The sequence below is a fragment of the Diachasmimorpha longicaudata genome, unplaced genomic scaffold, assembly GCF_034640455.1.
Source record: "Diachasmimorpha longicaudata isolate KC_UGA_2023 unplaced genomic scaffold, iyDiaLong2 ctg00000068.1, whole genome shotgun sequence".
Taxonomy (NCBI): domain Eukaryota; kingdom Metazoa; phylum Arthropoda; class Insecta; order Hymenoptera; family Braconidae; genus Diachasmimorpha; species Diachasmimorpha longicaudata.
In genome coordinates this window covers 663,706-688,584 of record NW_026973899.1, presented here as the reverse complement: position 1 = coordinate 688,584, position 24,879 = coordinate 663,706, and the positions used below count along the sequence as shown (strand labels likewise).

Below are 24,879 nucleotides of genomic sequence, written 5' to 3'. Positions count from 1 at the left end.
AGAACGACTGAGGTAGATCTGAATGTTGGCAGAGAAAAACTCCGGAGACAACCCGACAGTAAAAAACAAGTACAGCTCGGAGAAGCTGACAAAATAGCTTTTAGGAAGCTGAGTGGTCAACGCACAGCTCAGGGAAGCTGATTGTGAAAGGTAATAGCTCTTAAATAACTGAATATTCAAGAGACAGCTCAGAGAAGCTGATTGGAAAAGAGACAACGCTCCGATGAGCTGATTGTAAAATATAACAGCTTTCGATAAGCTTAATCTAGAGGCAGCTGAGATAGGCTGATTGGCAAGTGTAATATTTCTTAGATAACTTAATATCCAAGAAACAGCTTAAATCAGCTGATTGTAAAATATAACAGCTTTCGATAAGCTTAATCTAGAGACAGCTGAGATGGGCTGATTGAGAAGTGTAATATTTCTTAAACTACTTAATATCCAAGAAACAGCTTGAATGAGCTGATTGTAAAATATATCAACTCTCGATAAGCTGAATGGTCTAGAGACAGCTGAAATGAGTTGATCGGAAAAGATAATATACAAATCTTTTGATGAGCTAAATGGTCGAAAGACACAACTCCCAGCAGCTGACTGTAAAATATAACAGTTTTGACAAAGCTGAATGGCGAAAGGACAGCTCAGATAAGCTGATTGTGAAAGATTACACCTTTTGATCAGCTGAATATGTGAGAAACAGTCCAAACGAGCTGATTCTACAAGATAATAGCTCTTGATAATCGTAATTTTTAAATTGAATCACTAGAAAAAATACTGGTGGAAAATTTGACCACAATACGAAAATCTATTAAAAACTAATTAATAATACCAAAGAAAATGAAATAAACTTGAAGTATAGAAGAAACTAGAGAGCACGGAAGAAATAGATAATGAAAAAGACGAAGAAAGACGAAGGGATGATAAAAATAAATAGAGAAGGAAAATCAAGAGAGAAATACAAAAGGGGTAGATGCTGATAGAAAGGGGAGAGCAAGAAGAATATCGTCGATATAATTGAAGAGGATACAGAGATAGAGAGTTAAGGAGGAAGAAAAAGTCAAAGGGAGAGAAGATAAATTACCGAAATTATTAGAGGTTAGAAATCAGCGAACAATCCTATCAAGCGCTCCGTCACAGGGAGTATCCTGGAATCGACGAAAATGTGTTAAAACCTATTTTTGAGGATATTCTACAATATCATAGGCAACAACTTACTAAAAATGCTAATTTTCAATGGATTTTTCAAGAATTCAGGTTAGGAACAACTTCACGAGTAAGACATCAGACACGAGTAAGACATCGACGATAATTTGACGAGAATTGACTGAGAATAGCCAAGATTCGATCGTAATGATCACTGATTACCATCTGGCGGCGGAAATGGTAAATAAATGAAAGAACAACACATTAAGGGGTTTAATGAAATTTTGTGCATGAAACAAAACGGAAAACTTCATGAAAAAAAGATTTTACAATACTTTTACAAGTTTTTAGCATGAGCACAATCAATAAACTGGAGAATTAGCTCTTACAGTTAACATAATACTATGCTCACATTTTTGTTGATGTAAGAGAATTTCTTTTCCCTATAAAAAGAAAACAGAACTAAATACTCAATACAAATCGTTTTTAAATGCATATTTTTCGAGGTGGACTGGTTTTCCTCTGCTTATTTTATAATACTTTGAAAACTTTTTATCATAAACACAATCACTAAACTGCAGAATTAGCTCTTACAGTTAACATAATACTATGCTCACATTTTTGTTAATATAAGAGAAATTTTCTTCCCTATAAAAAAAAAACAGAACTAAATACTCAATACAAATCGTTTTTAAATGCATATTTTTCGAGGTGGACTGGTTTTCCTCTGCTTATTTTATAATACTTTGAAAACTTTTTATCATAAACACAATCACTAAACTGCAGAATTAGCTCTTACAGTTAACATAATACTATGCTCACATTTTTGTTAATATAAGAGAATTTTTTTTCCCTATAAAAAGAAAACAGAACTAAATACTCAATACAAATCCTTTTTAAATGCATATTTATCGAGGTGGACTGGTTTTCCTCTGTTTATTTTATAATACTTTGAGAACTTTTTATCATGAACACAATCACTAAACTGCAGAATTAGCTCTTACAGTTAACATAATACTATGCTCACATTTTTGTTGTTATAAGAGATTTTTTTTTCCCTATAAAAATAAAACAGAACTAAATACTCAATACCAATAGTTTTTAAATGCATATTTTTCCAGATGGAATAGTTTTCCTCTGCTTATGTTATAATACCTTCAAAACTCTTTATCATGAACACAATCACTAAACTGCATAATTAGCTCTTACAGTTAACATAATACTATGCTCACTTTTTTGTTAATATAAGAGAAATTTGTTTCCCTATAAAAAGAAAACACAACACAATACTCACTAGAAAACGTTTTTGAATATATATATTTTTCGAGATGGAATGCTTCTCCTCTGTTTATTATCACAGAATCCTGAATGAAGAATTCAGAATGAATCCATGGATGAATCTAGGGAGAGCGAAAAAAAATTAATTTTATGATTTTAAACGTACATTGAATAAACATATTCATTCAATTACCTTTGTGAACCGTCGAAAAAACAGTTTCGACGAGGGACTACTCTCAAGTCCTTATAGGAAAATCTGTAAAACATAAAAAAATGTCAATTGATTATTTATCGCCTATTTTATTTGGCAAGAACAACCAGAGATGGAAAACCTCAGGAACTCGAGGTCTGTCTGTGAATAACGCGCTGAGAAACGCCGGAAATTTCGACAGAAGCGGTGAAAAGAATCACCATTAGTAAATTTAGCGATTGATGAGAATAAAAACTTTTTGAATGCACCCAAAGGGAGAACCGAATACCTACATTATTGAGAGGCATAGTAGTGATTGATCACTGGAGGACCACCCTTGCCCCTCTGAGATCGACGATTTTTCAATTGGAAGAATTGACTCTTCCAATATCTGAAAGGGAGACATTCGTAGTTATGAACGGAAGGACATTTAGTGATAAGAATGATTGAAGAAAAAATTAGCAGAAAGGGAGGTCACAAGCTTTAGAAAATTGACCATGAGAACTGCAGTAAATTCTAAATTATTGGAAAAACTCACATCGCGTTACGATGATCAAGGTTTTGCCCAGCTCTTCGTCTCCTACCATTCTCTTTCGCCTGTCCATTTCCCACGTTCCATCCATCTAGTCGCCCCCGTTGACTCCTTCCACCTGCTCCATAGCCACCTGTGCCTCCTCTGTTACTTGCATTACCGCCTCTATTACCTCGATTACCCCCTCTGTTACCTCGACTACCTCCTCTACGTTGCTCATTCACACGATTGTAATTGCCAACAAACAATTGTTCCAAGACATCCATGCGTTCATTAATATTTCCAAAGAGATCATGGATATCGTACTGGGATGGCTGCTGAGGCTGTTGAGGTTGGTGTTGAGGCTCTTGGGGCTGCTGAGGATTCTGAGGTTGTTGGGGTTGTAGGTGATACTGGTGGGACTGTGCGGGTGAATGTTGATCTTGTTGTATATCGGGTGGTTGTTGCTCTAGCTGTGAGGATTGTTGCTGAAGCTGTTGGGGCTGGTGAGGATGCTGCAGCTGTTGGTCATATTGTTGGAGGTGTTGGGGCTGCTGAGGCTGCTGGATATTGGGTGGTTGCTGGTCGTCAGCCATTATTGGTGGTGGTGGTGGTGGTGGTGGTGGTGGTGGTGGTGGTGGTGATGCAGGTAGAGGCGGGGCTGAGCGTTGATCCAACTCAATCTATGGAAAAAATAAAGATTTAATCAATAATCTTTGAATCGGAATCTACAAAAAGAGCTGTCAGGAGAGATTTTAGTAATAAATATGAGAAAAACTTGTTCTTAGTTGACGAAAGTACCAACGAAAAATCTCCCCTGACATTTTCAAAAAAGATAGCACAACTTTTTAAACATTCATTTGGGTAAATGTTTCAGAAGTTGTACTTTTCATAACCTCAAAATGTCCGGTGGACCGAAGATCGAATTTTCAATAGATCTAATGGATCAGAAGAATAATTCGATATTCAATTACGTTTGGCACTAGAACTTTCTGCCAAAAAATAAAATGAGAAATCGAGTAAATTCGATAATTGAATTGCGTAATATCAACTCTTGAGACATTTATTCATTGATATCTCCGAATCTAGAGAAGATAGAGCAATTGTAAAAATGACCCTTTTGTAGAGCACGATGAGATCTACAAAGAAGTCCTCTTTAAAAGTTCTTCATCTGTTCATGATTTAAAAATATCAATGAATGAAGATACGCGGTAGCGTAAATCTTTCAAGAGTTGAGATTCCTTGTAGAGATATTCATTACTGAAGAATCTTCTAAGTATTTCGGAAGTTACGGAAGATACTACAATTGTGGCAACATTTATTTGGATAAATCTGTCAAAAGTTGTGCTTTCCATAACCTCGAAAATTTCACATGGACCAACGATGTAAATTTCGATACATCTGATGGAAATCCCGAGAGAACTTTGATAAAAATGAAAGCCGGTGATTCTAAATAATTTTTTTCTACATAAAAGAATATTTTAATATTGGTTTTACTTACTGGATTGTCGTTGAAATCTGGATCGTTAAGAAAATCACTAATGAGATCCAGCGACATATCGAACATGAGAGAGAGGGGATGAATTCACTCATTGTCTGGTCACTGGCACCACTCAACACGCATGCGCACCGCTCGATCAAAACAAATTTAACCAACGGTGGAACACCAATGGATCGTTATTATTAAGAAAGTCACTAATAAGATCCAGCGACATATCGAACATGAGAGAGAGGAGATATGCTCTCTCATTGTCTAGTCGCTGGCACCACTCAATGCGCATGCGCACCGCTCGATCGAAACAAATTTGGCCAACGGTGGAACACCAATAGAAGCATTATTTTTTGGTTCTCAAATGACGTCACACAATGCTGCCAATATCGGAAACAAAAAATGATTGAAATAATCATCTGAATCAAGAAATAGAAAATGTAATAACACAATTAATGAACGTATCTCTTAATTAAAAGATTAATGAGAAACAAGAAATACGGCCGGAAATGGGTAGATTTTGCGCGATTTATATTATGGTTCTCCCGTAATCTTGTGCATTTGCATTTGCATTTTATAGCATTACTATAATTCGGGAGTAGTGGAGGGGGTAGTTGTGTCGTGTATATATACGCGGTAGCTCGGCCCGATTTTCGGACATTCGAAATGTCTCGAAAATTGCCTTGGCCGATACGCTACCGCGTATCTCGATAAAACAGCTGTGATCTGTTGCGGGTGAGTTATATCCAAGATTAGCTATTACTAAGAAAAATTTTCTGATATGCACGAAGCTATCTCGAGAACCGTTGATCGCACCTGGAAAATTCCGGTGCCATCGGCTTCAGCTCGTCGAAATACATTGAGCAAAGACGTTTCAAACAGCTGTGAACCGTTGTGGGTGCGTTATATCCAAGTTTAGCTATTACTAAGAAAAATTTTCTGATATGAACGAAGCTATCTCGAGAACCGTTGATCGCACCTGCAAAATTCCGGTGCCGTCGGCTTCAGCTCGTCAAAATACACCTAGTAAAGAAGTTTAAAACAGCTGTGAACTGTTGCGGGTGAGTTATATCCAAGATTATCTATTACTATGAAAAATTTTCTGATATGAACGAAGCTATCTCGAGAACCGTTGATCGCACCTGGAAAATTCCGGTGCCATCGGCTTCAGCTCGTCGAAATACACCGAGCAAAGAAGTTTGAAACAGCTGTGAACTGTTGCGGGTGAGTTATATCCAAGATTAGCTATTACTATGAAAAATTTTCTGATATGAACGAAGTTATCTCGAGAACCGTTGATCGCACCTGGAAAATTCCGGTGCCATCGGCTTCAGCTCGTCGAAATACACCTAGTAAAGAAGTTTAAAACAGCTGTGAACTGTTGCGGGGGAGTTATATCCAAGTTTAGCTATTACTAAGAAAAATTTTCTGATATGAACGAAGCTATCTCGAGAACCGTTGATCGCGCCTGAAAAACTCCTGTTTCATCGGCTTCGGTAGGACGAAATACACCTAGTAAGATGTTTAGCAACGGCTGTGAATTGTTGTGGGTGAGTTACAGCCAACTTTATCTTTTACTATGAAAAATTTTCTGATATGAACGAAGTTATCTCGAGAGCCCTTGATCGCACCTGGAAAATTCCATTGCCATCGGCTTCAGCTCGTCGAAATACACCTAGTAAAGAAGTTTGAAACAGCTGTGAACTGTTGCGGGTGAGTTATATCCAAGATTAGCTATTACTATGAAAAATTTTCTGATATGAACGAAGTTATCTCGAGAACCGTTGATCGCACATCTAAAATTTTTGTTCCATCGGCTTCAGCTCGTCGAAATACACATAGTAACGAAGTTTGAAACAGCTGTGAACTGTTGCGGGTTTGTTATATCCAAGTTTAGCTATTACTAAGAAAAAATTTCTGATATGAACGAAGCTATCTCGAGAACCGTTGATCGCGCCTGGAAAATTCCGGTGCCATCGGCTTCAGCTCGTCGAAATACACCTAGTAAAGAAGTTTAAAACAGCTGTGAACTGTTGCGGGTGAGTTATATCTAAGATTAGCTATTACTATGAAAAATTTTCTGATATGAACGAAGTTATCTCGAGAACCGTTGATCGCACATCTAAAACTTTTGTTCCATCGGCTTCAGCTCTTCGAAATACCCCCGGAAGGAAATTTTTAAACGGCTGCTTTCAGTTGTCGGGGAAATAATTGCAGTCTTATCCGTTTTACTGAAAATCGTGCGTTTCAGCAGCTGAAAAACACGTTTTGACGAAAAATTTGTTGAAATCTTGCATTTTGACGCTGTACGACACCGTCGATGGCTGCATGGCATCATTTTGTAGTACCGCACGCATTTTTTATACCGATCCGACGCTGTTTGTTGATTCACATCTTTCGCCCTATGGTCGACGTTCTCCGAAGAACCGTTGATCGCGCCTGAAAAACTCCTGTTTCATCGGCTTCGGTAGGACGAAATACACCTAGTAAGATGTTTAGCAACGGCTGTGAATTGTTGTGGGTGAGTTACAGCCAACTTTATCTTTTACTATGAAAAATTTTCTGATATGAACGAAGCTATCTCGAGAACCGTTGATCGCACCTGGAAAATTCCGGTGCCATCGGCTTCAGCTCGTCGAAATACATCGAGCAAACACGTTTCAAACAGCTGTGAACCGTTGTGGGTGCGTTATATCCAAGTTTAGCTATTACTAAGAAAAATTTTCTGATATGAACGAAGCTATCGCGAGAACCGTTGATCGCACCTGGAAAATTCCGGTGCCATCGGCTTCAGCTCGTCAAAATACACCTAGTAAAGAAGTTCAAAACAGCTGTGAACTGTTGCGGGTGAGTTATATCCAAGATTATCTATTACTATGAAAAATTTTCTGATATGAACGAAGCTATCTCGAGAACCGTTGATCGCACCTGGAAAATTCCGGTGCCATCGGCTTCAGCTCGTCGAAATACATCGAGCAAAGACGTTTCAAACAGCTGTGAACCGTTGTGGGTGCGTTATATCCAAGTTTAGCTATTACTAAGAAAAATTTTCTGATATGAACGAAGATATCTCGAGAACCGTTGATCGCACCTGGAAAATTCCGGTGCCATCGGCTTCAGCTCGTCAAAATACACCTAGTAAAGAAGTTTAAAACAGCTGTGAACTGTTGCGGGTGAGTTATATCCAAGATTAGCTATTACTATGAAAAATTTTCTGATATGAACGAAGTTATCTCGAGAACCGTTGATCGCACATCTAAAATTTTTGTTCCATCGGCTTCAGCTCGTCGAAATACCCCCGGAAGGAAATTTTCAAACGGCTGCATTCACTTGTCGGGGAAATAATTGCAGTCTTATCCGTTTTGGTGAAAATCGTGCGTTTCAGCAGTTGAAAAACACGTTTTGACGAAAAATTTGTTGAAATCTTGCATTTTGACGCTGTACAACACCGTCGATGGCTGCATGGCATCATTTTGTAGTACCGCACGCATTTTTTATACCGATCCGACGCTGTTTGTTGATTCACATCTTTCGCCCTATGGTCGACGTTCTCCGAAGAACCGTTGATCGCGCCTGAAAAACTCCTGTTTCATCGGCTTCGGTAGGACGAAATACACCTAGTAAGATGTTTAGCAACGGCTGTGAATTGTTGTGGGTGAGTTATATCCAAGTTTAGCTATTACTAAGAAAAATTTTGTGATATGAACGAAGCTATCTCGAGAACCGTTGATCGCACCTGGAAAATTCCGGTGCCATCGGCTTCAGCTCGTCGAAATACGTTGAGCAAAGACGTTTCAAACAGCTGTGAACCGTTGTGGGTGCGTTATATCCAAGTTTAGCTATTACTAAGAAAAATTTTCTGATATGAACGAAGCTATCTCGAGAACCGTTGATCGCACCTGGAAAATTCCGGTGCCATCGGCTTCAGCTCGTCGAAACACATCGAGCAAAGACGTTTCAAACAGCTGTGAACCGTTGTGGGTGCGTTATATCCAAGTTTAGCTATTACTAAGAAAAATTTTCTGATATGAACGAAGCTATCTCGAGAACCGTTGATCGCACCTGGAAAATTCCGGTGCCATCGGCTTCAGCTCGTCGAAATACATCGAGCAAAGACGTTTCAAACAGCTGTGAACCGTTGTGGGTGCGTTATATCCAAGTTTAGCTATTACTAAGAAAAATTTTCTGATATGAACGAAGCTATCGCGAGAACCGTTGATCGCACCTGGAAAATTCCGGTGCCATCGGCTTCAGCTCGTCAAAATACACCTAGTAAAGAAGTTTAAAACAGCTGTGAACTGTTGCGGGTGAGTTATATCCAAGATTATCTATTACTATGAAAAATTTTCTGATATGAACGAAGCTATCTCGAGAACCGTTGATCGCACCTGGAAAATTCCGGTGCCATCGGCTTCAGCTCGTCGAAATACACCTAGTAAAGAAGTTTGAAACAGCTGTGAACTGTTGCGGGTGAGTTATATCCAAGTTTAGCTATTACTAAGAACAATTTTGTGATATGAACGAAGCTATCTCGAGAACCGTTGATCGCACCTGGAAAATTCCGGTGCCATCGACTTCAGCTCATCGAAATACACCTAGTAAAGAAGTATAAAACAGCTGTCATCTGTTGCGGGTGAGTTATATCCAAGATTAGCTATTACTAAGAAAAATTTTCTGATATGCACGAAGCTATCTCGAGAACCGTTGATCGCACCTGGAAAATTCCGGTGCCATCGGCTTCAGCTCGTCGAAATACATTGAGCAAAGACGTTTCAAACAGCTGTGAACCGTTGTGGGTGCGTTATATCCAAGTTTAGCTATTACTAAGAAAAATTTTCTGATATGAACGAAGCTATCTCGAGAACCGTTGATCGCACCTGCAAAATTCCGGTGCCGTCGGCTTCAGCTCGTCAAAATACACCTAGTAAAGAAGTTTAAAACAGCTGTGAACTGTTGCGGGTGAGTTATATCCAAGATTATCTATTACTATGAAAAATTTTCTGATATGAACGAAGCTATCTCGAGAACCGTTGATCGCACCTGGAAAATTCCGGTGCCATCGGCTTCAGCTCGTCGAAATACACCGAGCAAAGAAGTTTGAAACAGCTGTGAACTGTTGCGGGTGAGTTATATCCAAGATTAGCTATTACTATGAAAAATTTTCTGATATGAACGAAGTTATCTCGAGAACCGTTGATCGCACCTGGAAAATTCCGGTGCCATCGGCTTCAGCTCGTCGAAATACACCTAGTAAAGAAGTTTAAAACAGCTGTGAACTGTTGCGGGGGAGTTATATCCAAGTTTAGCTATTACTAAGAAAAATTTTCTGATATGAACGAAGCTATCTCGAGAACCGTTGATCGCGCCTGAAAAACTCCTGTTTCATCGGCTTCGGTAGGACGAAATACACCTAGTAAGATGTTTAGCAACGGCTGTGAATTGTTGTGGGTGAGTTACAGCCAACTTTATCTTTTACTATGAAAAATTTTCTGATATGAACGAAGTTATCTCGAGAGCCGTTGATCGCACCTGGAAAATTCCATTGCCATCGGCTTCAGCTCGTCGAAATACACCTAGTAAAGAAGTTTGAAACAGCTGTGAACTGTTGCGGGTGAGTTATATCCAAGATTAGCTATTACTATGAAAAATTTTCTGATATGAACGAAGTTATCTCGAGAACCGTTGATCGCACATCTAAAATTTTTGTTCCATCGGCTTCAGCTCGTCGAAATACACATAGTAACGAAGTTTGAAACAGCTGTGAACTGTTGCGGGTTTGTTATATCCAAGTTTAGCTATTACTAAGAAAAAATTTCTGATATGAACGAAGCTATCTCGAGAACCGTTGATCGCGCCTGGAAAATTCCGGTGCCATCGGCTTCAGCTCGTCGAAATACACCTAGTAAAGAAGTTTAAAACAGCTGTGAACTGTTGCGGGTGAGTTATATCTAAGATTAGCTATTACTATGAAAAATTTTCTGATATGAACGAAGTTATCTCGAGAACCGTTGATCGCACATCTAAAACTTTTGTTCCATCGGCTTCAGCTCTTCGAAATACCCCCGGAAGGAAATTTTTAAACGGCTGCTTTCAGTTGTCGGGGAAATAATTGCAGTCTTATCCGTTTTACTGAAAATCGTGCGTTTCAGCAGCTGAAAAACACGTTTTGACGAAAAATTTGTTGAAATCTTGCATTTTGACGCTGTACGACACCGTCGATGGCTGCATGGCATCATTTTGTAGTACCGCACGCATTTTTTATACCGATCCGACGCTGTTTGTTGATTCACATCTTTCGCCCTATGGTCGACGTTCTCCGAAGAACCGTTGATCGCGCCTGAAAAACTCCTGTTTCATCGGCTTCGGTAGGACGAAATACACCTAGTAAGATGTTTAGCAACGGCTGTGAATTGTTGTGGGTGAGTTACAGCCAACTTTATCTTTAACTATGAAAAATTTTCTGATATGAACGAAGCTATCTCGAGAACCGTTGATCGCACCTGGAAAATTCCGGTGCCATCGGCTTCAGCTCGTCGAAATACGTTGAGCAAAGACGTTTCAAACAGCTGTGAACCGTTGTGGGTGCGTTATATCCAAGTTTAGCTATTACTAAGAAAAATTTTCTGATATGAACGAAGCTATCTCGAGAACCGTTGATCGCACCTGGAAAATTCCGGTGCCATCGGCTTCAGCTCGTCGAAATACACCGAGCAAAGAAGTTTGAAACAGCTGTGAACTGTTGCGGGTGAGTTATATCCAAGATTAGCTATTACTATGAAAAATTTTCTGATATGAACGAAGTTATCTCGAGAACCGTTGATCGCACCTGGAAAATTCCGGTGCCATCGGCTTCAGCTCGTCGAAATACACCTAGTAAAGAAGTTTAAAACAGCTGTGAACCGTTGTGGGTGCGTTATATCCAAGTTTAGCTATTACTAAGAAAAATTTTCTGATATGAACGAAGCTATCTCGAGAACCGTTGATCGCACCTGGAAAATTCCGGTGCCATCGGCTTCAGCTCGTCGAAATACATCGAGCAAAGACGTTTCAAACAGCTGTGAACCGTTGTGGGTGCGTTATATCCAAGTTTAGCTATTACTAAGAAAAATTTTCTGATATGAACGAAGCTATCGCGAGAACCGTTGATCGCACCTGGAAAATTCCGGTGCCATCGGCTTCAGCTCGTCAAAATACACCTAGTAAAGAAGTTTAAAACAGCTGTGAACTGTTGCGGGTGAGTTATATCCAAGATTATCTATTACTATGAAAAATTTTCTGATATGAACGAAGCTATCTCGAGAACCGTTGATCGCACCTGGAAAATTCCGGTGCCATCGGCTTCAGCTCGTCGAAATACACCTAGTAAAGAAGTTTGAAACAGCTGTGAACTGTTGCGGGTGAGTTATATCCAAGTTTAGCTATTACTAAGAACAATTTTGTGATATGAACGAAGCTATCTCGAGAACCGTTGATCGCACCTGGAAAATTCCGGTGCCATCGACTTCAGCTCATCGAAATACACCTAGTAAAGAAGTATAAAACAGCTGTGATCTGTTGCGGGTGAGTTATATCCAAGATTAGCTATTACTAAGAAAAATTTTCTGATATGCACGAAGCTATCTCGAGAACCGTTGATCGCACCTGGAAAATTCCGGTGCCATCGGCTTCAGCTCGTCGAAATACACCTAGTAAAGAAGTTTAAAACAGCTGTGAACCGTTGTGGGTGCGTTATATCCAAGTTTAGCTATTACTAAGAAAAATTTTCTGATATGAACGAAGCTATCTCGAGAACCGTTGATCGCACCTGCAAAATTCCGGTGCCGTCGGCTTCAGCTCGTCAAAATACACCTAGTAAAGAAGTTTAAAACAGCTGTGAACTGTTGCGGGTGAGTTATATCCAAGATTATCTATTACTATGAAAAATTTTCTGATATGAACGAAGCTATCTCGAGAACCGTTGATCGCACCTGGAAAATTCCGGTGCCATCGGCTTCAGCTCGTCGAAATACACCGAGCAAAGAAGTTTGAAACAGCTGTGAACTGTTGCGGGTGAGTTATATCCAAGATTAGCTATTACTATGAAAAATTTTCTGATATGAACGAAGTTATCTCGAGAACCGTTGATCGCACCTGGAAAATTCCGGTGCCATCGGCTTCAGCTCGTCGAAATACACCTAGTAAAGAAGTTTAAAACAGCTGTGAACTGTTGCGGGGGAGTTATATCCAAGTTTAGCTATTACTAAGAAAAATTTTCTGATATGAACGAAGCTATCTCGAGAACCGTTGATCGCGCCTGAAAAACTCCTGTTTCATCGGCTTCGGTAGGACGAAATACACCTAGTAAGATGTTTAGCAACGGCTGTGAATTGTTGTGGGTGAGTTACAGCCAACTTTATCTTTTACTATGAAAAATTTTCTGATATGAACGAAGTTATCTCGAGAGCCGTTGATCGCACCTGGAAAATTCCATTGCCATCGGCTTCAGCTCGTCGAAATACACCTAGTAAAGAAGTTTGAAACAGCTGTGAACTGTTGCGGGTGAGTTATATCCAAGATTATCTATTACTATGAAAAATTTTCTGATATGAACGAAGCTATCTCGAGAACCGTTGATCGCACCTGGACAATTCCGGTGCCATCGGCTTCAGCTCGTCGAAATACACCGAGCAAAGAAGTTTGAAAAAGCTGTGAACTGTTGCGGGTGAGTTATATCCAAGATTAGCTATTACTATGAAAAATTTTCTGATATGAACGAAGTTATCTCGAGAACCGTTGATCGCACCTGGAAAATTCCGGTGCCATCGGCTTCAGCTCGTCGAAATACACCTAGTAAAGAAGTTTAAAACAGCTGTGAACTGTTGCGGGGGAGTTATATCCAAGTTTAGCTATTACTAAGAAAAATTTTCTGATATGAACGAAGCTATCTCGAGAACCGTTGATCGCGCCTGAAAAACTCCTGTTTCATCGGCTTCGGTAGGACGAAATACACCTAGTAAGATGTTTAGCAACGGCTGTGAATTGTTGTGGGTGAGTTACAGCCAACTTTATCTTTTACTATGAAAAATTTTCTGATATGAACGAAGCTATCTCGAGAACCGTTGATCGCACCTGGAAAATTCCGGTGCCATCGGCTTCAGCTCGTCGAAATACATCGAGCAAAGACGTTTCAAACAGCTGTGAACCGTTGTGGGTGCGTTATATCCAAGTTTAGCTATTACTAAGAAAAATTTTCTGATATGAACGAAGATATCTCGAGAACCGTTGATCGCACCTGGAAAATTCCGGTGCCATCGGCTTCAGCTCGTCAAAATACACCTAGTAAAGAAGTTTAAAACAGCTGTGAACTGTTGCGGGTGAGTTATATCCAAGATTAGCTATTACTATGAAAAATTTTCTGATATGAACGAAGTTATCTCGAGAACCGTTGATCGCACATCTAAAATTTTTGTTCCATCGGCTTCAGCTCGTCGAAATACCCCCGGAAGGAAATTTTCAAACGGCTGCATTCACTTGTCGGGGAAATAATTGCAGTCTTATCCGTTTTGGTGAAAATCGTGCGTTTCAGCAGTTGAAAAACACGTTTTGACGAAAAATTTGTTGAAATCTTGCATTTTGACGCTGTACGACACCGTCGATGGCTGCATGGCATCATTTTGTAGTACCGCACGCATTTTTTATACCGATCCGACGCTGTTTGTTGATTCACATCTTTCGCCCTATGGTCGACGTTCTCCGAAGAACCGTTGATCGCGCCTGAAAAACTCCTGTTTCATCGGCTTCGGTAGGACGAAATACACCTAGTAAGATGTTTAGCAACGGCTGTGAATTGTTGTGGGTGAGTTATATCCAAGTTTAGCTATTACTAAGAAAAATTTTGTGATATGAACGAAGCTATCTCGAGAACCGTTGATCGCACCTGGAAAATTCCGGTGCCATCGGCTTCAGCTCGTCGAAATACGTTGAGCAAAGACGTTTCAAACAGCTGTGAACCGTTGTGGGTGCGTTATATCCAAGTTTAGCTATTACTAAGAAAAATTTTCTGATATGAACGAAGCTATCTCGAGAACCGTTGATCGCACCTGGAAAATTCCGGTGCCATCGGCTTCAGCTCGTCGAAACACATCGAGCAAAGACGTTTCAAACAGCTGTGAACCGTTGTGGGTGCGTTATATCCAAGTTTAGCTATTACTAAGAAAAATTTTCTGATATGAACGAAGCTATCTCGAGAACCGTTGATCGCACCTGGAAAATTCCGTTGCCATCGGCTTCAGCTCGTCGAAATACATCGAGCAAAGACGTTTCAAACAGCTGTGAACCGTTGTGGGTGCGTTATATCCAAGTTTAGCTATTACTAAGAAAAATTTTCTGATATGAACGAAGCTATCGCGAGAACCGTTGATCGCACCTGGAAAATTCCGGTGCCATCGGCTTCAGCTCGTCAAAATACACCTAGTAAAGAAGTTTAAAACAGCTGTGAACTGTTGCGGGTGAGTTATATCCAAGATTATCTATTACTATGAAAAATTTTCTGATATGAACGAAGCTATCTCGAGAACCGTTGATCGCACCTGGAAAATTCCGGTGCCATCGGCTTCAGCTCGTCGAAATACACCTAGTAAAGAAGTTTGAAACAGCTGTGAACTGTTGCGGGTGAGTTATATCCAAGTTTAGCTATTACTAAGAACAATTTTGTGATATGAACGAAGCTATCTCGAGAACCGTTGATCGCACCTGGAAAATTCCGGTGCCATCGACTTCAGCTCATCGAAATACACCTAGTAAAGAAGTATAAAACAGCTGTGATCTGTTGCGGGTGCGTTATATCCAAGTTTAGCTATTACTAAGAAAAATTTTCTGATATGAACGAAGCTATCTCGAGAACCGTTGATCGCACCTGGAAAATTCCGGTGCCATCGGCTTCAGCTCGTCGAAATACATCGAGCAAAGACGTTTCAAACAGCTGTGAACCGTTGTGGGTGCGTTATATCCAAGTTTAGCTATTACTAAGAAAAATTTTCTGATATGAACGAAGCTATCGCGAGAACCGTTGATCGCACCTGGAAAATTCCGGTGCCATCGGCTTCAGCTCGTCAAAATACACCTAGTAAAGAAGTTTAAAACAGCTGTGAACTGTTGCGGGTGAGTTATATCCAAGATTATCTATTACTATGAAAAATTTTCTGATATGAACGAAGCTATCTCGAGAACCGTTGATCGCACCTGGAAAATTCCGGTGCCATCGGCTTCAGCTCGTCGAAATACACCTAGTAAAGAAGTTTGAAACAGCTGTGAACTGTTGCGGGTGAGTTATATCCAAGTTTAGCTATTACTAAGAACAATTTTGTGATATGAACGAAGCTATCTCGAGAACCGTTGATCGCACCTGGAAAATTCCGGTGCCATCGACTTCAGCTCATCGAAATACACCTAGTAAAGAAGTATAAAACAGCTGTGATCTGTTGCGGGTGAGTTATATCCAAGATTAGCTATTACTAAGAAAAATTTTCTGATATGCACGAAGCTATCTCGAGAACCGTTGATCGCACCTGGAAAATTCCGGTGCCATCGGCTTCAGCTCGTCGAAATACATTGAGCAAAGACGTTTCAAACAGCTGTGAACCGTTGTGGGTGCGTTATATCCAAGTTTAGCTATTACTAAGAAAAATTTTCTGATATGAACGAAGCTATCTCGAGAACCGTTGATCGCACCTGCAAAATTCCGGTGCCGTCGGCTTCAGCTCGTCAAAATACACCTAGTAAAGAAGTTTAAAACAGCTGTGAACTGTTGCGGGTGAGTTATATCCAAGATTATCTATTACTATGAAAAATTTTCTGATATGAACGAAGCTATCTCGAGAACCGTTGATCGCACCTGGAAAATTCCGGTGCCATCGGCTTCAGCTCGTCGAAATACACCGAGCAAAGAAGTTTGAAACAGCTGTGAACTGTTGCGGGTGAGTTATATCCAAGATTAGCTATTACTATGAAAAATTTTCTGATATGAACGAAGTTATCTCGAGAACCGTTGATCGCACCTGGAAAATTCCGGTGCCATCGGCTTCAGCTCGTCGAAATACACCTAGTAAAGAAGTTTAAAACAGCTGTGAACTGTTGCGGGGGAGTTATATCCAAGTTTAGCTATTACTAAGAAAAATTTTCTGATATGAACGAAGCTATCTCGAGAACCGTTGATCGCGCCTGAAAAACTCCTGTTTCATCGGCTTCGGTAGGACGAAATACACCTAGTAAGATGTTTAGCAACGGCTGTGAATTGTTGTGGGTGAGTTACAGCTAACTTTATCTTTTACTATGAAAAATTTTCTGATATGAACGAAGTTATCTCGAGAGCCGTTGATCGCACCTGGAAAATTCCATTGCCATCGGCTTCAGCTCGTCGAAATACACCTAGTAAAGAAGTTTGAAACAGCTGTGAACTGTTGCGGGTGAGTTATATCCAAGTTTAGCTATTACTAAGAAAAATTTTCTGATATGAACGAAGCTATTTCGAGAACCGTTGATCGCACCTGGAAAATTCCGGTGCCATCGGCTTCAGCTCGTCGAAATACATCGAGCAAAGACGTCTCAAACAGCTGTGAACCGTTGTGGGCGCGTTATATCCAAGTTTAGCTATTACTAAGAAAAATTTTCTGATATGAACGAAGCTATCTCGAGAACCGTTGATCCCACCTGGAAAATTCCGCTGCCATCGGCTTCAGCTCGTCGAAATACACCTAGTAAAGAAGTTTAAAACAGCTGTGAACTGTTGCGGGTGAGTTATATCCAAGTTTAGCTATTACTAAGAAAAAGTTTCTGATATGAACGAAGCTATCTCGAGAACCGTTAATCGCACCTGGAAAATTCCGGTGCCATCGGCTTCAGCTCGTCGAAATACACCTAGTAAAGAAGTTTAAAACAGCTGTGAACTGTTGCGGGGGAGTTATATCCAAGTTTAGCTATTACTAAGAAAAATTTTCTGATATGAACGAAGCTATCTCGAGAACCGTTGATCGCGCCTGAAAAACTCCCGTTTCATCGGCTTCGGTAGGACGAAATACACCTAGTAAGATGTTTAGCAACGGCTGTGAATTGTTGTGGGTGAGTTACAGCCAACTTTATCTTTTACTATGAAAAATTTTCTGATATGAACGAAGTTATCTCGAGAGCCGTTGATCGCACCTGGAAAATTCCATTGCCATCGGCTTCAGCTCGTCGAAATACACCTAGTAAAGAAGTTTGAAACAGCTGTGAACTGTTGCGGGTGAGTTATATCCAAGTTTAGCTATTACTAAGAAAAATTTTCTGATATGAACGAAGCTATCTCGAGAACCGTTGATCGCACCTGGAAAATTCCGGTGCCATCGACTTCAGCTCATCGAAATACACCTAGTAAAGAAGTTTGAAACAGCTGTGAACTGTTGCGGGTGAGTTATATCCAAGTTTAGCTATTACTAAGAAAAATTTTCTGATATGCACGAAGCTATCTCGAGAACCGTTGATCGCACCTGGAAAATTCCGGTGCCATCGGCTTCAGCTCGTCGAAATACATTGAGCAAAGACGTTTCAAACAGCTGTGAACCGTTGTGGGTGCGTTATATCCAAGTTTAGCTATTACTAAGAAAAATTTTCTGATATGAACGAAGCTATCTCGAGAACCGTTGATCGCACCTGCAAAATTCCGGTGCCGTCGGCTTCAGCTCGTCAAAATACACCTAGTAAAGAAGTTTAAAACAGCTGTGAACTGTTGCGGGTGAGTTATATCCAAGATTATCTATTACTATGAAAAATTTTCTGATATGAACGAAGCTATCTCGAGAACCGTTGATCGCACCTGGAAAATTCCGGTGCCATCGGCTTCAGCTCGTCGAAATACACCGAGCAAAGAAGTTTGAAACAGCTGTGAACTGTTGCGGGTGAGTTATATCCAAGATTAGCTATTACTATGAAAAATTTTCTGATATGAACGAAGTTATCTCGAGAACCGTTGATCGCACCTGGAAAATTCCGGTGCCATCGGCTTCAGCTCGTCGAAATACATCGAGCAAAGACGTCTCAAACAGCTGTGAACCGTTGTGGGTGCGTTATATCCAAGTTTAGCTATTACTAAGAAAAATTTTCTGATATGAACGAAGCTATCTCGAGAACCGTTGATCCCACCTGGAAAATTCCGCTGCCATCGGCTTCAGCTCGTCGAAATACACCTAGTAAAGAAGTTTAAAACAGCTGTGAACTGTTGCGGGTGAGTTATATCCAAGATTAGCTATTACTATGAATAATTTTCTGATATGAACGAAGTTATCTCGAGAACCGTTGATCGCACATCTAAAACGTTTGTTCCATCGGCTTCAGCTCGTCGAAATACCCCCGGAAGGAAATTTTCAAACGGCTGCTTTCAGTTGTCGGGGAAATAATTGCAGTCTTATCCGTTTTAGTGAAAATCGTGCGTTTCAGCAGCTGAAAAACACGTTTTGACGAAAAATTTGTTGAAATCTTGCATTTTGACGCTGTACGACACCGTCGATGGCTGCATGGCATCATTTTGTAGTACCGCACGCATTTTTTATACCGATCCGACGCTGTTTGTTGATTCACATCTTTCGCCCTATGGTCGACGTTCTCCGAAGAACCGTTGATCGCGCCTGAAAAACTCCTGTTTCATCGGCTTCGGTAGGACGAAATACACCTAGTAAGATGTTTAGCAACGGCTGTGAATTGTTGTGGGTGAGTTACAGCCAACTTTATCTTTTACTAAGAAAAATTTTGTGATATGAACGAAGCTATCTCGAGAACCGTTGATCGCACCTGGAAAATTCCGGTGCCATCGGCTTCAGCTCGTCAAAATACACCTAGTAAAGAAGTTTAAAACAGCTGTGAACTGTTGCGGGTGAGTTATATCCAAGATTATCTATTACTATGAAAAATTTTCTGATATGAACGAAGTTATCTCGAAAACCGTTGATCGCACCTGGAAAATTCCGGTGCCATCGGCTTCAGCTCGTCGAAATACACCCAGTAAAGAAGTTTAAAACAGCTGTGAACTGTTGCGGGGGAGTTATATCCAAGTTTAGCTATTACTAAGAAAAATTTTCTGATATGAACGAAGCTATCTCGAGAACCGTTGATCGCGCCTGAAAAACTCCTGTTTCATCGGCTTCGGTAGGACGAAATACACCTAGTAAGATGTTTAGCAACGGCTGTGAATTGTTGTGGGTGAGTTACAGCCAACTTTATCTTTTACTATGAAAAATTTTCTGATATGAACGAAGCTATCTCGAGAACCGTTGATCGCACCTGGAAAATTCCGGTGCCATCGGCTTCAGCTCGTCGAAATACATCGAGCAAAGACGTTTCAAACAGCTGTGAACCGTTGTGGGTGCGTTATATCCAAGTTTAGCTATTACTAAGAAAAATTTTCTGATATGAACGAAGCTATCGCGAGAACCGTTGATCGCACCTGGAAAATTCCGGTGCCATCGGCTTCAGCTCGTCAAAATACACCTAGTAAAGAAGTTTAAAACAGCTGTGAACTGTTGCGGGTGAGTTATATCCAAGATTATCTATTACTATGAAAAATTTTCTGATATGAACGAAGCTATCTCGAGAACCGTTGATCGCACCTGGAAAATTCCGGTGCCATCGGCTTCAGCTCGTCGAAATACACCTAGTAAAGAAGTTTGAAACAGCTGTGAACTGTTGCGGGTGAGTTATATCCAAGTTTAGCTATTACTAAGAACAATTTTGTGATATGAACGAAGCTATCTCGAGAACCGTTGATCGCACCTGGAAAATTCCGGTGCCATCGACTTCAGCTCATCGAAATACACCTAGTAAAGAAGTATAAAACAGCTGTGATCTGTTGCGGGTGAGTTATATCCAAGATTAGCTATTACTAAGAAAAATTTTCTGATATGCACGAAGCTATCTCGAGAACCGTTGATCGCACCTGGAAAATTCCGGTGCCATCGGCTTCAGCTCGTCGAAATACATTGAGCAAAGACGTTTCAAACAGCTGTGAACCGTTGTGGGTGCGTTATATCCAAGTTTAGCTATTACTAAGAAAAATTTTCTGATATGAACGAAGCTATCTCGAGAACCGTTGATCGCACCTGCAAAATTCCGGTGCCGTCGGCTTCAGCTCGTCAAAATACACCTAGTAAAGAAGTTTAAAACAGCTGTGAACTGTTGCGGGTGAGTTATATCCAAGATTATCTATTACTATGAAAAATTTTCTGATATGAACGAAGCTATCTCGAGAACCGTTGATCGCACCTGGAAAATTCCGGTGCCATCGGCTTCAGCTCGTCGAAATACACCGAGCAAAGAAGTTTGAAACAGCTGTGAACTGTTGCGGGTGAGTTATATCCAAGATTAGCTATTACTATGAAAAATTTTCTGATATGAACGAAGTTATCTCGAGAACCGTTGATCGCACCTGGAAAATTCCGGTGCCATCGGCTTCAGCTCGTCGAAATACACCTAGTAAAGAAGTTTAAAACAGCTGTGAACTGTTGCGGGGGAGTTATATCCAAGTTTAGCTATTACTAAGAAAAATTTTCTGATATGAACGAAGCTATCTCGAGAACCGTTGATCGCGCCTGAAAAACTCCTGTTTCATCGGCTTCGGTAGGACGAAATACACCTAGTAAGATGTTTAGCAACGGCTGTGAATTGTTGTGGGTGAGTTACAGCTAACTTTATCTTTTACTATGAAAAATTTTCTGATATGAACGAAGTTATCTCGAGAGCCGTTGATCGCACCTGGAAAATTCCATTGCCATCGGCTTCAGCTCGTCGAAATACACCTAGTAAAGAAGTTTGAAACAGCTGTGAACTGTTGCGGGTGAGTTATATCCAAGTTTAGCTATTACTAAGAAAAATTTTCTGATATGAACGAAGCTATTTCGAGAACCGTTGATCGCACCTGGAAAATTCCGGTGCCATCGGCTTCAGCTCGTCGAAATACATCGAGCAAAGACGTCTCAAACAGCTGTGAACCGTTGTGGGTGCGTTATATCCAAGTTTAGCTATTACTAAGAAAAATTTTCTGATATGAACGAAGCTATCTCGAGAACCGTTGATCCCACCTGGAAAATTCCGCTGCCATCGGCTTCAGCTCGTCGAAATACACCTAGTAAAGAAGTTTAAAACAGCTGTGAACTGTTGCGGGTGAGTTATATCCAAGTTTAGCTATTACTAAGAAAAAGTTTCTGATATGAACGAAGCTATCTCGAGAACCGTTAATCGCACCTGGAAAATTCCGGTGCCATCGGCTTCAGCTCGTCGAAATACACCTAGTAAAGAAGTTTAAAACAGCTGTGAACTGTTGCGGGGGAGTTATATCCAAGTTTAGCTATTACTAAGAAAAATTTTCTGATATGAACGAAGCTATCTCGAGAACCGTTGATCGCGCCTGAAAAACTCCCGTTTCATCGGCTTCGGTAGGACGAAATACACCTAGTAAGATGTTTAGCAACGGCTGTGAATTGTTGTGGGTGAGTTACAGCCAACTTTATCTTTTACTATGAAAAATTTTCTGATATGAACGAAGTTATCTCGAGAGCCGTTGATCGCACCTGGAAAATTCCATTGCCATCGGCTTCAGCTCGTCGAAATACACCTAGTAAAGAAGTTTGAAACAGCTGTGAACTGTTGCGGGTGAGTTATATCCAAGTTTAGCTATTACTAAGAAAAATTTTCTGATATGAACGAAGCTATCTCGAGAACCGTTGATCGCACCTGGAAAATTCCGGTGCCATCGACTTCAGCTCATCGAAATACACCTAGTAAAGAAGTTTGAAACAGCTGTGAACTGTTGCGGGTGAGTTATATCCAAGTTTAGCTATTACTAAGAAAAATTTTCTGATATGAACGAAGCTATCTCCAGAACCGTTGATCGCACCTGGAAAATTCCGGTGCCATCGGCTTCAGCTCGTCGAAATACATTGAGCAAAGACGTTTCAAACAGCTGTGAACCGTTGTGGGTGCGTTATATCCAAGTTTAGCTATTACTAAGAAAAATTTTCTGATATGAACGAAGCTATCTCGAGAACCGTTGATCGCACCTGCAAAATTCCGGTGCCGTCGGCTTCAGCTCGTCAAAATACACCTAGTAAAGAAGTTTAAAACAGCTGTGAACTGTTGCGGGTGAGTTATATCCAAGATTATCTATTACTATGAAAAATTTTCTGATATGAACGAAGCTATCTCGAGAACCGTTGATCGCACCTGGAAAATTCCGGTGCCATCGGCTTCAGCTCGTCGAAATACACCGAGCAAAGAAGTTTGAAACAGCTGTGAACTGTTGCGGGTGAGTTATATCCAAGATTAGCTATTACTATGAAAAATTTTCTGATATGAACGAAGTTATCTCGAGAACCGTTGATCGCACCTGGAAAATTCCGGTGCCATCGGCTTCAGCTCGTCGAAATACACCTAGTAAAGAAGTTTAAAACAGCTGTGAACTGTTGCGGGGGAGTTATATCCAAGTTTAGCTATTACTAAGAAAAATTTTCTGATATGAACGAAGCTATCTCGAGAACCGTTGATCGCGCCTGAAAAACTCCTGTTTCATCGGCTTCGGTAGGACGAAATACACCTAGTAAGATGTTTAGCAACGGCTGTGAATTGTTGTGGGTGAGTTACAGCCAACTTTATCTTTTACTATGAAAAATTTTCTGATATGAACGAAGTTATCTCGAGAGCCGTTGATCGCACCTGGAAAATTCCATTGCCATCGGCTTCAGCTCGTCGAAATACACCTAGTAAAGAAGTTTGAAACAGCTGTGAACTGTTGCGGGTGAGTTATATCCAAGTTTAGCTATTACTAAGAAAAAGTTTCTGATATGAACGAAGCTATCTCGAGAACCGTTGATCGCACCTGGAAAATTCCGGTGCCATCGGCTTCAGCTCGTCGAAATACACCTAGTAAAGAAGTTTGAAACAGCTGTGAACTGTTGCGGGTGAGTTATATCCAAGTTTAGCTATTACTAAGAACAATTTTGTGATATGAACGAAGCTATCTCGAGAACCGTTGATCGCACCTGGAAAATTCCGGTGCCATCGACTTCAGCTCATCGAAATACACCTAGTAAAGAAGTTTAAAACAGCTGTGATCTGTTGCGGGTGAGTTATATCCAAGATTAGCTATTACTAAGAAAAATTTTCTGATATGCACGAAGCTATCTCGAGAACCGTTGATCGCACCTGGAAAATTCCGGTGCCATCGGCTTCAGCTCGTCGAAATACATTGAGCAAAGACGTTTCAAACAGCTGTGAACCGTTGTGGGTGCGTTATATCCAAGTTTAGCTATTACTAAGAAAAATTTTCTGATATGAACGAAGCTATCTCGAGAACCGTTGATCGCACCTGCAAAATTCCGGTGCCGTCGGCTTCAGCTCGTCAAAATACACCTAGTAAAGAAGTTTAAAACAGCTGTGAACTGTTGCGGGTGAGTTATATCCAAGATTATCTATTACTATGAAAAATTTTCTGATATGAACGAAGCTATCTCGAGAACCGTTGATCGCACCTGGAAAATTCCGGTGCCATCGGCTTCAGCTCGTCAAAATACACCTAGTAAAGAAGTTTAAAACAGCTGTGAACTGTTGCGGGTGAGTTATATCCAAGATTATCTATTACTATGAAAAATTTTCTGATATGAACGAAGTTATCTCGAAAACCGTTGATCGCACCTGGAAAATTCCGGTGCCATCGGCTTCAGCTCGTCGAAATACACCCAGTAAAGAAGTTTAAAACAGCTGTGAACTGTTGCGGGGGAGTTATATCCAAGTTTAGCTATTACTAAGAAAAATTTTCTGATATGAACGAAGCTATCTCGAGAACCGTTGATCGCGCCTGAAAAACTCCTGTTTCATCGGCTTCGGTAGGACGAAATACACCTAGTAAGATGTTTAGCAACGGCTGTGAATTGTTGTGGGTGAGTTACAGCCAACTTTATCTTTTACTATGAAAAATTTTCTGATATGAACGAAGCTATCTCGAGAACCGTTGATCGCACCTGGAAAATTCCGGTGCCATCGGCTTCAGCTCGTCGAAATACACCGAGCAAAGAAGTTTGAAACAGCTGTGAACTGTTGCGGGTGAGTTATATCCAAGATTAGCTATTACTATGAAAAATTTTCTGATATGAACGAAGTTATCTCGAGAACCGTTGATCGCACCTGGAAAATTCCGGTGCCATCGGCTTCAGCTCGTCGAAATACACCTAGTAAAGAAGTTTAAAACAGCTGTGAACTGTTGCGGGGGAGTTA

At 40.5% G+C, this 24,879-nt stretch overlaps 1 protein-coding gene across 3 annotated transcripts; it reads right to left on the bottom strand.

Annotated features, from left to right (window-relative positions):
- Positions 1-1,407: 1,407 nt before the first annotated feature.
- On the bottom strand, positions 1,408-4,888 carry LOC135171634 (G-box-binding factor-like). Of its 3 annotated transcripts, XR_010300570.1 has the most exons (5): positions 4,624-4,877; positions 3,150-3,805; positions 2,905-3,002; positions 2,615-2,677; positions 1,408-2,543 (listed from the first exon to the last, which is right to left on the bottom strand). XR_010300570.1 is itself a non-coding variant. In XM_064138262.1 (4 exons), the coding sequence occupies exons 1-4, from the start codon at positions 4,687-4,689 to the stop codon at positions 2,498-2,500; spliced, it is 831 nt and encodes a 276-aa protein (XP_063994332.1). In that variant the 5' UTR covers positions 4,690-4,888; the 3' UTR covers positions 1,408-2,497. The 3 variants fall into 3 exon arrangements, 2 of the variants coding, with proteins under 2 accessions (XP_063994332.1, XP_063994333.1); XM_064138262.1 differs by lacking the exon at positions 2,905-3,002 and having other exon boundaries at positions 4,624-4,888; XM_064138263.1 differs by lacking the exons at positions 2,905-3,002; positions 4,624-4,877 and adding an exon at positions 4,019-4,362.
- Positions 4,889-24,879: the final 19,991 nt, after the last annotated feature.